Genomic DNA, 13,580 nt, shown 5'->3' with positions numbered 1-13,580 from the left:
AGGGATTTAAGATTTCTTGGGGAGGAAGAGGGTCTTAAAGACCCCCCCATCTTTACAAAGTCGCTTCAAGGTCCTTTATGAGACTCTCTAGTTAGAAATCCCAGAGGGGTAGAGGTCCTTAGGAAAATTCCCTTGCCGTGGGGAGGAATGGAACTCACGTTACAATTATTGAGAGCTTACTGTAAACAATTGGCAGAGTGCAGCCTGAGCGTATCAGCGCTACTCGTGTGTCGCAGTTAAGCACTACCAGACACCTTTGAAGAGATTTTTATAAATTCTCCAAAATGACTTCATCTGTTCAAGGCTTAGTAAGTGATGGTTTCAACTTTATTTATTATTACACCTTTTTGCCCTTTCAAGAGCACATTGTTGACTGTCATTGGTATTGCATGCATTTTTAAAGCTAAATCTTAAAATGACACTCCTTTGTAGTAAGCTACAAACACAACTTTTCCTGGATAAAATATTCTACAACATCGAACACTATTAAGTTATTTACCCTACAGGCATACAGGTAACTTATTTAGAATGAAACAAAAACCATTACTAGGCTGATCTCTTCTCTAAGCTAAATTCAGGGCCGTAGCTAGCAAGAGGCACGACAAGGCACTAATGCCTCATCTAGATTTTAACTCAAATTTTTTTAAAAAAATATGTTGAGATGGGAAAATAATCCCCACTAGGCTAGAATTTGATTGATTTTTCTGAAGAAATATATCATGAAAAATGCAGAAAATAGTGTCTTAAAGCTTCTAGATTTCAAAATTTTCTTTCCACTAGCGGCTTGTGCCTTTTACACTCACAACTAAGTTTTGCCTCCTCTATGTGAAAAGTCTGGTTACAGCCCGGGGGGGGGGGGGGGGCACCCCCCCCCCCCCCGGACACCCTGCCAAAATTACTGTCCCTAATCAGGGCTCGAGACTAACGGTAGCCAACTAGCCAAAGGCTACTAAAATTTAGGGTTTGGCTACCAGGTTTAGCATTCCTACTAGCCATTTGTCTAGTGAAAAACTCGAAAAAGTCAACTGTTCTTGATAGAAATCAATATACCTGACTAGTGAAAAATTACTTTTGGCTAGTAAAATCTGACATGTCACTAGCCAGTAAACCAGTGAGTTAAAAAGTTAGTCTCAAGCCCTGCTAATAAGTGGGACCGCTTTACATGAGGATAGGTTCCTCCCTGCTGACACCCTCTTGCATTTCCTTTTTTTCCCTTAATATTGCAATAAAGTTGTTATGAATAAATAAAAAAAAACACAAAATAATCAGTTTTGAAATTGTCCATCAGACAGGGAATTCAGCAAGTTAAAGTATACAACATATGCTTCAAAGCTAGATCAGCTTTTGCGAAAAGGAACCATTAACAAAAAATGCTAAAAAAATTATTTTATAGCATAAGAGCCACGCTAAACAAGATCACCAAGAAGGTAACGCAGGCAGTATTGATAACGCCGTGACTTCCCACCGTTGGTTTGGATCCGTCCATCATGAGGCAGTTTGAATAATCAGCATTTGGTGTTGTGTAAATGTAGGATCCACCCCACATTTTTTCACAGAGGTTTTTTCCATTTCCATACATTGCCTGGTACGTCACACAGCTCTTGTTTGCGGGGCAGAGGTTTTCACCGTGAATTGTGAAGTTATAGTCTTCAAGAACATTTTCCACACAAATCTGGTCGGTCTTGCAGGCATCGAACCACTGATCACAGATGTTTGAACAAACAGGGACGCCTACAAAAAAATGGCAATAACTATATTTTATAAAGACAATAACTATATTATATAAGAAAGTATGTGCGGCGTGTTTGCTCATTTATTTTTATTTATTTAGTTGTTTACCCATCGTTATCAATTTAGCTTTCCTAATTTAGAATTTTTAAGTATTTTACTCATTTTTAATCACTGTAATTATGTTAAGGCGTTGGTGTGATATCCGAATGGACTTTTACTGACTTAATAAAATGTAGATGTAGATATATTTGCATTCTCATTTATACTTTCCATAAAAAGTTTTGACCAACCAGGATCTTGATTAACCAGACTTTATGAAAGTCTCAACTATACATTCCAAAGTGGCTTGAGTGCCAAAAAAATGGGAACTGGGAAATGGACAAATTTTCACTTGGAAAATTAAATGAGATTTGGGTGACTGGGACTGGGAATCACAAACAAGAAAACAATGGAACTTATAGGACTGGGATTTGGGCAAACCTGGAAAACAAGGCTAGGAAAGGGATTTGGGCAAAATTTGGGCTGGGAAATAAGAGTTATACCCCCTACCCCTCAGAACTCTCATTCCAGCTAGAGGCCCTGGCAGGGGGGTTCCCCGTGTCGCTTGCCTAAATTTAAAAATGTGCCGTGTCGCTGTTATATCGCTCTTTATGTCGCTGTCAGTAATTAAATTGAAGGAAAATTGCTTGTCCTTGTCGGAATTTAAGTTTTTCCAAAAGGGTTGTCGTTTGTCGCGATTTTATTAGTATGCTGTCACTACTTTTTGGGCCATGTCGCTTGTCGGAATTTACCCTGGCAGGGCCTCCAGCTAGTCAATGCTCAACTGAGACAAAAGTACATGTATCAACAAATTTTGTCTGAAGTTACCTTATTATATAGTTATCGTGATCTGTTACAAAATAACCCTTAGCAAGCCATTATTGCAACATTACAGAATTAAGTCGACAACAAAAAATATAAGCCTACCTTTTAGTGCCTCTTTAAAAGTTGGATGCACCCACTTATAAACTTTTGGAGAACATTGGTAAAAACATTCCTGCAAATGGAGAAGTCATGGTAAACAATAAAAAGTGATGAACATTAGCCTTTACTGAGGGACATGGTGATGATTCACAAAATTAATGTTTGCATGCCTTGACGCCTAGGTATCTGGGAAAAACGTTGTCTTAAATAATGTATCTGATGTTCATTGTTACAAAACAAGACATTGTAAGAACTTAAAACCTCTATTTGCTGCATGTGCATGTCTACAGGTCAAAGATAATTTTTAAGCGATGACAATCACTTAATGCCATGAGGCGGTCGGCAGGATCTGTACTAAGTTCTGTTGTGATTGACCAATAAATAAAACCAAATTGGGACTGGGAACTAGCAACAGGAATATATGTTACACAAACAGAGATCAAGTTAACAAGAAATCACCACGCAAAACACAAGCAAAGCACGCCTGGAAAGTCAGAAAGGACTGATACAAATTATAAATGTAAGAGACAGATTACATATTTGATGGGTTCTTTTGAATTCAGGAATGATCACATCTCTACATCGTTTAATAAATTATGGGCCTGTGTGGCCGGTCTGTGTAAACAATTACCAGACAGTGCTTGACCTTGCATGTCGCTTGCGAGAAGTATCCTATATCATATATTGGATGCCATGCTACAAGACAATGCAACTTTTAATTTGTTGAACAATTATTCAACACAGAAGGTCTCAGCTACTTTTATTTACTTCATTTTTGACCGATTTCCCAAAAATCTTTTAGGATCCCCTTGGGAAGGGTCATCACTTCTGCATGTATTGTGTGCTGCAAGAACATATAACAGTTTAACTGAAGAAACAAAAAGTTCTAAAACAATAGGGGAGTTTAAAAGACTCTAAGCTAAAAGTGAACTTTTTACTTACGATGTAAAATTTTATAATGTAGAGAGAAAGATTTCCACAGAGCACCCACATTAATTATGCATACAAATTCTTCCATATAATCTTTCACAGTCATGAACAGAACGAGAGTTACAAAATTGTATGCATAATTAATGTATGGTGTTCTGCGAAAATCTTGCCGAGAACAATTTTTTGCAAAGAAAAAGCTGGCTCTATTTATATTTTTTTCGTTCTTAAAACGTGCCACGCCACATGCATATATTTTTACAAGAGTAAGCTTATACTCTGCGGAAAAATCCCAGAGGCGTTTTGATGATCTTGTTGACCTAAACTTTGTTATTACACAAGCTCCATTTCGTTTCGCAAATTTGCTATCCTTGCAAATTTTCAGTCAAAATGCAACCGAGATCAGTCCAGTTTTCGAGTGAAAACAAAAGCCAAGAGTAAACGGCAACCTGGACACAAATTTATAGCCTGATCATAGGTCAGTTCAAAGCATATTTATGAAACAGTTTGAATGATTTTCCGTCTGTTCGCTTGAAAATTAAATCGCAGAAATCTTGATATAAATAAGCTCACCTGTGTGACCCAAAACTGTTGACATTTTTGCGACAGTTGACCGCACCGATGCCAGGAATGGTTGTACAAATTACGGGTTTCGTTAGCCATCAATTCCGCTGTAAACTCGGCCGTACAGCAACTGCTTTCCTTGAACGCATGACACGTTTTGAACTCTTTTGTTTCGGGCGATGGCGAAGCCTTGTGCCACTTGCCCTTGATGCACTTGTCTTCTGTATAAACTGCGTGAACTGTAATGACTTGGAAGAGTGCGACTAAGAAAACGGTCAGGGCAAGCTTCGCCATAACTAGGAGCTTGGTTCGGAGATAAAAAAAAAAACACAAAAATAGTAAGAAAAGCGTGCACCTCACAAACTGACCCACGTGCGGAAGGCGAGGAGTAAATCGGGACGAAACTCGCCCGTGGGTCCCCCCGTTGTGTCCTCACCTCATGTAATCTCGTACCCAGGGCCCAGTTGTTCAAAACTCCGATTAGCGCTAATCAGCGATTAAAAAAAAAAAATAAATTATTTAATACTTCTACCCAATTTTTTTTAAAAAAAAAAATAATTTTTTATTTTATAAAAAATAAATCAAAAAAAAAAAAAAAAAACAAAAATCCCAAAAAAAAAAAAAAAAAAACCCCGCGCAAAAACAAAAATCTGCGCAGAAGGATGCGCAATGCAATACAGGGCAATGACCTTAAATATGCTAATCGGCGATTAAATTTTAACACGCGATTAGATTGCGTTGCTCAAAGCCCGATTAGCGCTAATCAACGATTAAACTAAGGGTTAAATTTAACACTGCTCCGGGAGATGATTAACTCACTAATCGGCCGATTAAACTGGGAAAAATGGTGGACTCGTTGTTTGTGAGACAAAGACGCCTGCGAATTTATCAATATAACGCGCGACACCATACTGGCTTGTTGCGATCAAGAACTACGACCTTTGTCGCTAAAATAATTTTATTTACTTTTTGCTGTACAATTCTTTTCTGTGTAAGCTTTATTTTACGCTTTATAAAACAATAAATTACTAATTTTAAAAACACGAAACAACTTTTTAAAGACATGTTTCGGCATGACTTATGCCATCTTCAGTTTATTGAGAATTTAAAATCTAGGGCTATATATATACCCAAGCTACAAATACAAAAATAGAAATGTATACAAAGTAAAATTACAATAACAAAAGATAATGGTAAAGCCGTTACAAAGTGGCAGGTACTGTCTGGTACTGTCTAGAACAGTAATTACTCACAGTGTGAGCTTTAGACCGTTACTAATAGAACAAAAGATTAAAATAAAAAGGTGTTGACATGCTGCACTTGAGTGTTTAAATCTGGTTTTAAACTATTAATGTAAAAGGCCTCTTTTAATTTAAGAAAATAAACGGTTTGAGCAGAATCCAAAATTTTAAAGCAATCAGATGTGTATAAATTTTTGCAATTAGATGAACTGTTAAGGTGTTTAAAAACATGTGAATTTTTGTCAGTTAAAGTATGCTCTTTGATCCTTGTTGAAAAATGACGGGAAGTCTCGCCAATATAACGGGAGTTACATCCCGCACAAGTAAATTGATAAACAACAGAGGATCTAATAGCATCAGGAATGGGATCTTTAAAACTGAAAAAATTCTTTATTTTAAAAGAGGAAAAAACTAACTTGATGTTTAAGTCGCTGCAAAAACGCCTAGATAACTGTTTAATTTTTATCTGGGTTATATTAGATACATTGCCGATAAAAGGTAGTTTGAAATAGCGAGTGCTAGTGTTGTTAGAATTACTAATACTAACATCACTAGAGGAATTAAGTCTAACATTATCTAGATAACGTTTAATGATTTTGTCAATAATGTGGGAGGGAAATGAGTTACGTTTAAGAGTTTCTGTTAATTTAGCGAGATCTTTGCGAAAACCCGAATTAGAGTTATTGATTTTAAAAGCTCTGTCAACTAAGGTATGAATTAAACCTATTTTATACTTAAATGAAGTAAAACTAAAGTAATTAGTAAGAAGACCAGTGTAGGTTTTCTTATGATATATAGACATGGTACAAATAGGAGAAGAGTTATCTACTAAAATATCTAAGAAAGGTAATTTACCCTCTAACTGCTTTTCAAATGTAAATCTTATGTTAGGATGTCTGGTATTAAGGTAATCTAAAAATAACATGGCATCTTGCTCATTGTTAAATACACAAAAGGTGTCATCGACATATCTGCGGTAAAATAAGATAGGGGAGTCTTTATAATTATTTAACCACTGTTCCTCATTGAAACCCATAAACAAGTTAGCTAAGATAGGAGCCAAAGGGGAGCCCATAGCCACCCCATCAATTTGATCATAAAAACAACCATTGAATAAAAAATCATGGTATGAGAAGTAGCAAATGAAAACAACTTTTTAAGACTAACCTTACTAATGGGAAAATCAGGATTATGTTTGAAGATAGTATTGACTGCAATATTTATAGTCTCCTCAAGAGGGATATTAGTAAATAAACTTTGTACATTAAACAAAGTAAGTATTTGTACATTAAACTTTGTAACAAAGTAAGTATTTGTACATTAAACTTTGTACTTTTGTTCTATTATTAACGGTCTAAAGCTCACACTGTGAGTAATTACTGTTCTAGACAGTACCAGACAGTACCTGCCACTTTGTAACGGCTTTACCATTATCTTTTGTTATTGTAATTTTACTTTGTATACATTTCTATTTTTGTATTTGTAGCTTGGGTATATATATAGCCCTAGATTTTAAATTCTCAATAAACTGAAGATGGCATAAGTCATGCCGAAACATGTCTTTAAAAAGTTGTTTCGTGTTTTTAAAATTAGTAATTTTACTAGTGCTAACAAGGAAATATGGAAAACAATAAATACAATACAAAAACAAGAACTACGGCCTTGCTGCGGCAGAACGTCTATAAATAATTCAATACATCCAGTAAATTACAAACCTCGTAGAGGCAGATTTACGAAGCGTGGTCACACTCTGAAACCAATTCTCCAAATGCTAGTCATCACTATGATTTAATGCGAGTGGAAACATGATTATTTTCGAATCGGACTAGTTAGTTTTACGTCGCCACAGCTGTTTTCCTTTTACCGCAGGCGACACTGCGTACGCCATATGGGCATATAGGAAACCATCGCAGTGTTTACTCAAGGAGCAGTGTATTTTGGGATACTAATCATCGATTAGCGAGACAATACAATTGGTTTTACACCAAGTACTAATCGTTAATCGGCGATTAACTAATCGCGCCTCTAATCGGGCTTTGAACAACGTTCTCAATTCCACCGATTAGCTAACCCGGTGTTAGTGATTTTAATCGACGATTAGGCTTAATCGTTGGTTAGTATAATCGGAGTTTTGAACAACCGGGCCCCTGATGTATACTTACCATGGCAGTACACATCTGGGCCCGGTTGTTCAAAACTCCGATTAAACTAACCAGCGATTAAGCCTAATCGTCGATTAAAATCACTAACACCGGGTTAGCTAATCGGTGGAATTGAGAACGTTGTTCAAAGCCCGATTAGAGGCGCGATTAGTTAATCGCCGATTAACGGTTAGTACTTGGTGTAAAACCACTTGTATAGTCTCGCTAATCGACGATTAGTATCCCAAAATGCAATTCTCCTTGAGTGAACACTGCGATGGTTTCCAATATGCCCTGCGTCTGTAGTGTCGCATGTGGTAAAAGGAAAACAGCTGTCGGCGACGTAAAACTAACTGGTCCGATTCGAAAATAATCATGTTTCCACTGGCATTAAATCATAGTGATGACTAGCATTTGGACATTTGGTTTCAGAGCGTGACCACGCTTCGTAAATCTGCCTCTACGAGGTTTGTAATTTACTGGATTATTGAATTATTTATAGACGCTCTGCCGCAGCAAGGCCGTAGTTCTTGTTTTTGTATTGTATTTATTGTTTTATAAAGCTTAAAATAAAGCTTACACATGAAAGAAATGTACAGCAAAAAGTAAATAAAACTATTTTAGCGACAAAGGTCGTAGTTCTTGATCGCAACAAGCCGTATGGTGTCGTTATATTATAAAATTGATAACTTCGCAGGCGTCTTTGTCTCACAAACAACAAGTCCGCCATTTTTTCCAGTTTAATCAGCCGATTAGTGAGTTAATCTTCACCCGGACCAGTGTTAAATTTAACCCTTAGTTTAATCGTTGATTAGCGCTAATCGGGCTTTGAGCAACGCAATCTAATCGCGTGTTAAAATTTAATCGCCGATAAGCATATTTAATCGCTGATTAGCGCTAATCGGAGTTTTGAACAACCGGGCCCTGGTCAAGTGGGTTCAATTCGCCAATCTGATTGGTTGATGAACAGCTTCAGCATTTGCGCGCGGATGATGCAAACTTTGTTTCGCACGCGCGCACCGTGCGTTAACTAGTAGGAAAATATTTGATTTTAAGGTGGCTCGACCCAGTTTTTTTCTAGCGATACCTAACAACTTTGAAACCCTGATACTTAAAGGGATTGATGTCAATGACAAAACTACTACATCACATGCATTACACATAGACTGAACTTCAATATGATATAAATTTTTGGGCGATCAGAATGAATATCACGTGGCAATGACGTCACACAGGGTTTTGCTCTGAATCGATTTTTAGGCGGTAACCGCATTTTCTCTCGAGATCCTCCACGCTACGTATACCTTGGGTGTTTGCCTTCATCTCAGTGGAGTTTCATCGAAATCTACAAGAGGAATTTTGAAATATCTTGGAATTTCTTTTTAGATGGTATAATTTATGCGTAAAATAAAGTCAAGACTTCATATAAAGAAATTTGCTTCTTTTTTATGTTTAATGAGAGGATTTAGCCCCCATTCCTTTTAGAAATGTCCCATATGCTACATCCAAACCTTTAGAAGAAAGACGACTTGCGCGATTTCGAAATAAGTGAAATATATGAATCATAGTGTAGCTCAATGTTTACCTCTATTTACAAATTTTCCGCCTACTTTCGCAAAAAAGCGATTATTTCAAAAACCCGTCGATGAATTTTTTCCAAATTTTTTCAGAGTGACAAATAATCAGTACACCACACAATCCCTAAATTTCATGCTCATTGAAAATATCTAAGGTTGTCTAAACTGAAAGCAAAATTGAGTAAACATTGAAGCGATGTCGAAGTTTTGAATAATTTTGTGCTCTGGGATTTCCTATTGTTTCGATTTAAACACAACATCGAATTCCTGTGCACCACGCGTGTAATGACCACGCTTGGCTACCCTCCGAAAGCTTTCCGAAATGGTTCGGAATATGGTAATATTCTCATCGAGTTCAAGTAAACAATAATGGATGAATGAATACATTTCCAACTGAAGAAAGCAGTCACACAACACCAAACTCAAAGCCGGTTATTTTTTTTATGCCTCCTCAGTCATTTAAAAAAGTAAAACGGACAGAAAATAGACTTCACGTATTATAAGCAAGCTGAATCTGGCGTCCAGTATTTATTAGAAAAGATTGTTTACTTGTTGCATTTCTAAGTTCAACTGAAAGAAGTGGCAGCACTTCAATACGAGAAAAAACCTAATCTTCTTGTACTTGGCATTTTTAACTTTTATCTCAACCAAGACGTCGACCCAACAAGAAAAGCTAATGCGTGACAATTTCTTTTCCATTGTTCCATATTTCGGAAAGATTTCGGAAAGCTTTCGGAAGGTAGCCAAGCGTAGTCATTTCACGCGCAGTGCACAGGAATTCGATGTTGTGCTTAACTCGAAACAAAAGGAAATCCCAGAGCACAAAATTATCTCAAACTTCGACATCGCTTCAATGTTTACTCAATTTTCCGTTTAGTTTAGACAACCTTAGACATTTTCAATGAGCATGAAATTTAGGGATTGTGTGGTGTACTGAATATTTTTCACCCTGAAAAATTTTGGAAAAAATTCATCGACGGGTTTTTGAAATAATCGCTTTTTTGCAAAAGTAGCCGTAAAAATGGTAAATAGAGCTAAACATTGAGCTCCACTCCGATATAGATAATTTCATATATTTCGAAATCGCGCAAGTCTACTTTCTTTTAAAGGTTTGGATTAGTATATGGGACATTTCTAAAAGGAATGTGGGCTAAATCCTCTCATTTAACATAAAAAAGAAGCAAATTTCTTTATATGAAGTCTTGACTTTATTTTACGCATAAATTATACCATCTAAAAAGAAATTCCAAGATATTTCAAAATTTCTCTTGTAGATTTCGATGAAACTCCACTGAGAGGAAGGCAAACACCCAAGGAATACGTAGCGTGGAGGATCTCGAGAGAAAATGCGGTTACCGCCTAAAAATCGATTCAGAGCAAAACCCTCTGTGACGTCATTGCCACGTGATATTTATTCTGATCGCCAAAAATTTATATCATATTGAAGTTCAGTCTATGTGTAATGCATGTGATGTAGTAGTTTTGTCATTGACATCAATCCCTTTAAGTATCAGGGTTTCAAAGTTGTTAGGTATCGCTAGAAAAAAACTGGGTCGAGCCACCTTAAAGGCTTTTCTACAAACGCGTCATGTTTTAAACGTTACTAATGCGAATAAGCTATAGATACAGTTTGTAGTTCAAGCTTGTTAGAACAAAATGTTTTAAAATGACGATATTCGTGGGTAAAAAGATGGGCAAAAAACTTTGCAAATCTGACGTGTACTTGACGCGTACGGCTAGCTTGCACGCGTCAAACACAGCGCGCGCTTTTCCCCACTATTGAAGGTTGGTTTGAGTGTTTTAATTTATCAGCAAAAACACGACTGGCGGCTTTTTTCTTTCTCAAATCTATTTCAAGATTCTGTTACTTGTCTTTCCTTGTATGGGAAAGAAGTTCATTAGCTATTTACATCGGCCAAGTGAGTTTTTCATCTACTAAATTGCCGAGCATGCGTAGTCGCGTCGTGTGTCACATTTCTGACACATTTGACGCGAGCAAAATCCGACTTTACCAGATGTTCTCTCCCAGGGTTGAGAAGATCTGGGTACGAGATTAATAATTCCATGCAAAAAGCTTAATCCCTAGCCTGTGTACAGCCGTCCCGCTCTACTAAAAAAAATCGGGAGGGAACCGTTCCCACCTCGATTTTTTGAGGGGAGCGGGACGGCAATCCCGTAAATACTGTTTCACAGTTCGATACGCTAACTTAGCTCGCAGTCCCGCGCATCAAGAATTTGAGTGAAGAAGCGTGGGGCATGCTCTCAGATACCGGAAAATGCATTTAAAATTAGAAGAAAATAAACATTCAGCGCTTAAAATATTGCTGTAAAAATGATATATTGCTTAAAGAGGAGATGAACAGGGGCGGATCCAGGATTTTTCAAAGGGGGGTGGCTGTTTTTAATACCATGATATTGTTGTTTACTATATTGTTCAAACCCCAGTTTTTTTTTATGGGGGTTTTCGGGCTGTTAGGCCTTTATTTGAAAGTGGGAATGCAAAAAATTTTTGGTCTGAGGCCCATATTTTATGGAGCGGAAAACTCCATCCTCCTAGGGGGGTCTGGGGGCATGCCCCCCTCAGAAAATTTTTGAAAAGTTGAAGCCTCTTAGACGTGATTTCCGCGATTCTGAGCAGCTTTAAACAGCTCTCAATTAAATTATTAAACCAATGTTTTTCCTTGATAATTTGACTAAATATTCTTTTTTTAACTTACCTCGAGTTATATTTCGGAGAGAAATTCTAGTTCTTATGAAATGAACAGTGATTGCAATTTAAAGTTGACAAGCCAGGAACTTACAGGAAAGAACAGATATGCGTTTTTTTTGCTCACCCACGTGCGTGAAAATCTTTAGCCCTTGGCAAAGTGGCCTGGGGACAACTTTGGCGACTTTGCTTGCTTGTGAAATCGCTTCGATGCGAAAAAACGGTACGAAAACTCGCTAAAAAGATGTAAATGGAGAAGAAAATCATTCCAGCAAGGCTAAAACAACTCTTGGAAGTTGAAAGAAATCTAATTTTTTTTAAATTATACACACATGTTTTGTTACATTAAACCAGAAGTTCGTAAATGAGGCTGTCGAAAATGTCCCATTTTGGAGAAATGGCCTTTCTTAACTTTGAACAGCCGCCTGACTATGAAAGTTGGATGGATATTGTCCTTATTTTCTATTTCGATATGTTAATTTCATTTTTCTGGTGGATCAAGGGGGGTGGCTAGCCACCCAATCCACCCCCCCCCCCCTGGATCCGCCCCTGATGAATCGGGGTACGCAAATCCGCCGATCCGTGCCGTCAATTCGCCACTGTTCTCGTTCAAGTCCAAATCCGCATTACATGAAAACTTTGTGTGGTATAGATTCGCTGCAACGGAAAGTAGATGTTGCTTCTTATGCCAACTGTTTCAGAAGGTTCGTTTCACTGCTTGTCAGTTGCGACAATTACGCCAACAGACCGACGAAAACCGACCAAAGTGATCCGGACTTCGTTAAATATCTGTTGCAGGTCAAATTGGTTTTCAGGTTAAATCTGTTGTTAGTCGATTTCAACCAAGGCATTAAAATCTGTTTAATCGCTACTCTGAGTTTCATGCCTCATGCGAGGCAATCATCAGGGGACTGCCAGAAAAAACGGTTACATTGAAAGAAATTTGAAAATACAGAACAATACAATACATTGTGTGTCACATGTCACGTCACGCGGGAACTTTATCACTAGTTACATGATAACGTTTTCCAGCAAGAATTTCCTAGCATGTCTGCAACACGATACGGGCTCGTTTCCGGTTTACATAAAATGAAACATTTCTCCCACAAACACAAATTACATCTCTTGGTAATATTCGAATAAGACCTAGGCTGTTTAACTTTGCACCACTTGATGTCATGCTTAGTGTTCTGATCTTTCAAACTCCATATATACTTGCGAAAAAACAAATTTGAAAACTAACTTTGGGACTTCAACTGATCTTACCTGATTTTTCTCCGGCAATGATACAGCGTACTATCTTGAGGACGGTTCTTTAAATCAAGTGATGATGGGAAATCAGGCCTGATGGGGAATATGCTAAAATGTGATGTTTCTAATATTTTGTTATGACATCTCGAATAAGGTTATTGGTTGTCTAAGGGGATCGGGTAGACCCTGTCCCAAGGTCTCACATGAAGGGCTCGTTCCTTTCGAGAGAACAATGCCCCTTGTCCAAGAAATTAACAACAGGGAACTCCTACCTACAGTAGAGGACCAGTAGAATAAAGCATTCCGGAATCATGTAAACAGGCCCATAGACTCATTTCAATTCTGTGCGTTTTCTGTTGCTTTTAAGAAAGAAAATTACACTAAAAGACATTATTTTTTGTATTCATATTGCCAAGTTTAAAAATTCATTTAGTTTCCGACCATGACAACGGCGGTTGTCTTACAAGAATTCAAAATT

At 37.4% G+C, this 13,580-nt stretch overlaps 1 protein-coding gene across 3 annotated transcripts; it reads right to left on the bottom strand.

Moving 5' to 3' along the window:
- Window positions 1–861: 861 nt before the first annotated feature.
- On the bottom strand, window positions 862–13,176 carry LOC144660215 (riboflavin-binding protein-like). Of its 3 annotated transcripts, none has more exons than XM_078520817.1 (4): window positions 13,118–13,176; window positions 4,195–4,488; window positions 2,698–2,767; window positions 862–1,731 (listed from the first exon to the last, which is right to left on the bottom strand). In XM_078520817.1, the coding sequence occupies exons 2-4, from the start codon at window positions 4,477–4,479 to the stop codon at window positions 1,388–1,390; spliced, it is 699 nt and encodes a 232-aa protein (XP_078376943.1). In that variant the 5' UTR covers window positions 4,480–4,488; window positions 13,118–13,176; the 3' UTR covers window positions 862–1,387. The 3 variants fall into 3 exon arrangements, with proteins under 3 accessions (XP_078376943.1, XP_078376941.1, XP_078376942.1); XM_078520815.1 differs by lacking the exon at window positions 13,118–13,176 and adding an exon at window positions 7,142–7,531; XM_078520816.1 differs by lacking the exon at window positions 13,118–13,176 and adding an exon at window positions 6,594–6,651.
- Between the last annotated feature and the right edge of the window lie 404 nt (window positions 13,177–13,580).

Source organism: Oculina patagonica, chromosome 7, assembly GCF_052425735.1.
Source record: "Oculina patagonica isolate OP01 chromosome 7, crgOcupat, whole genome shotgun sequence".
In the NCBI taxonomy this organism is placed as follows: domain Eukaryota; kingdom Metazoa; phylum Cnidaria; class Anthozoa; order Scleractinia; family Oculinidae; genus Oculina; species Oculina patagonica.
The sequence above is the reverse complement of the archived record's forward strand: the minus strand, read 5'-3'. Positions and strand labels throughout refer to the sequence as shown.

Bases quoted from the DNA above. Each gene is read 5' to 3' on its own strand.
- LOC144660215 (XM_078520817.1), bottom strand. From the start codon at position 4,479: ATGGCGAAGCTTGCCCTGACCGTTTTCTTAGTCGCACTCTTCCAAGTC. The intron at 2,768-4,194 runs GTGAGCTTATTT...CTCCATTTGCAG, and splicing joins AACAGTTTTGGGTCACACAG to GAATGTTTTTACCAATGTTC. The intron at 1,732-2,697 runs GTAGGCTTATAT...ATTTTTTTGTAG, and splicing joins TTTTAAAGAGGCACTAAAAG to GCGTCCCTGTTTGTTCAAAC.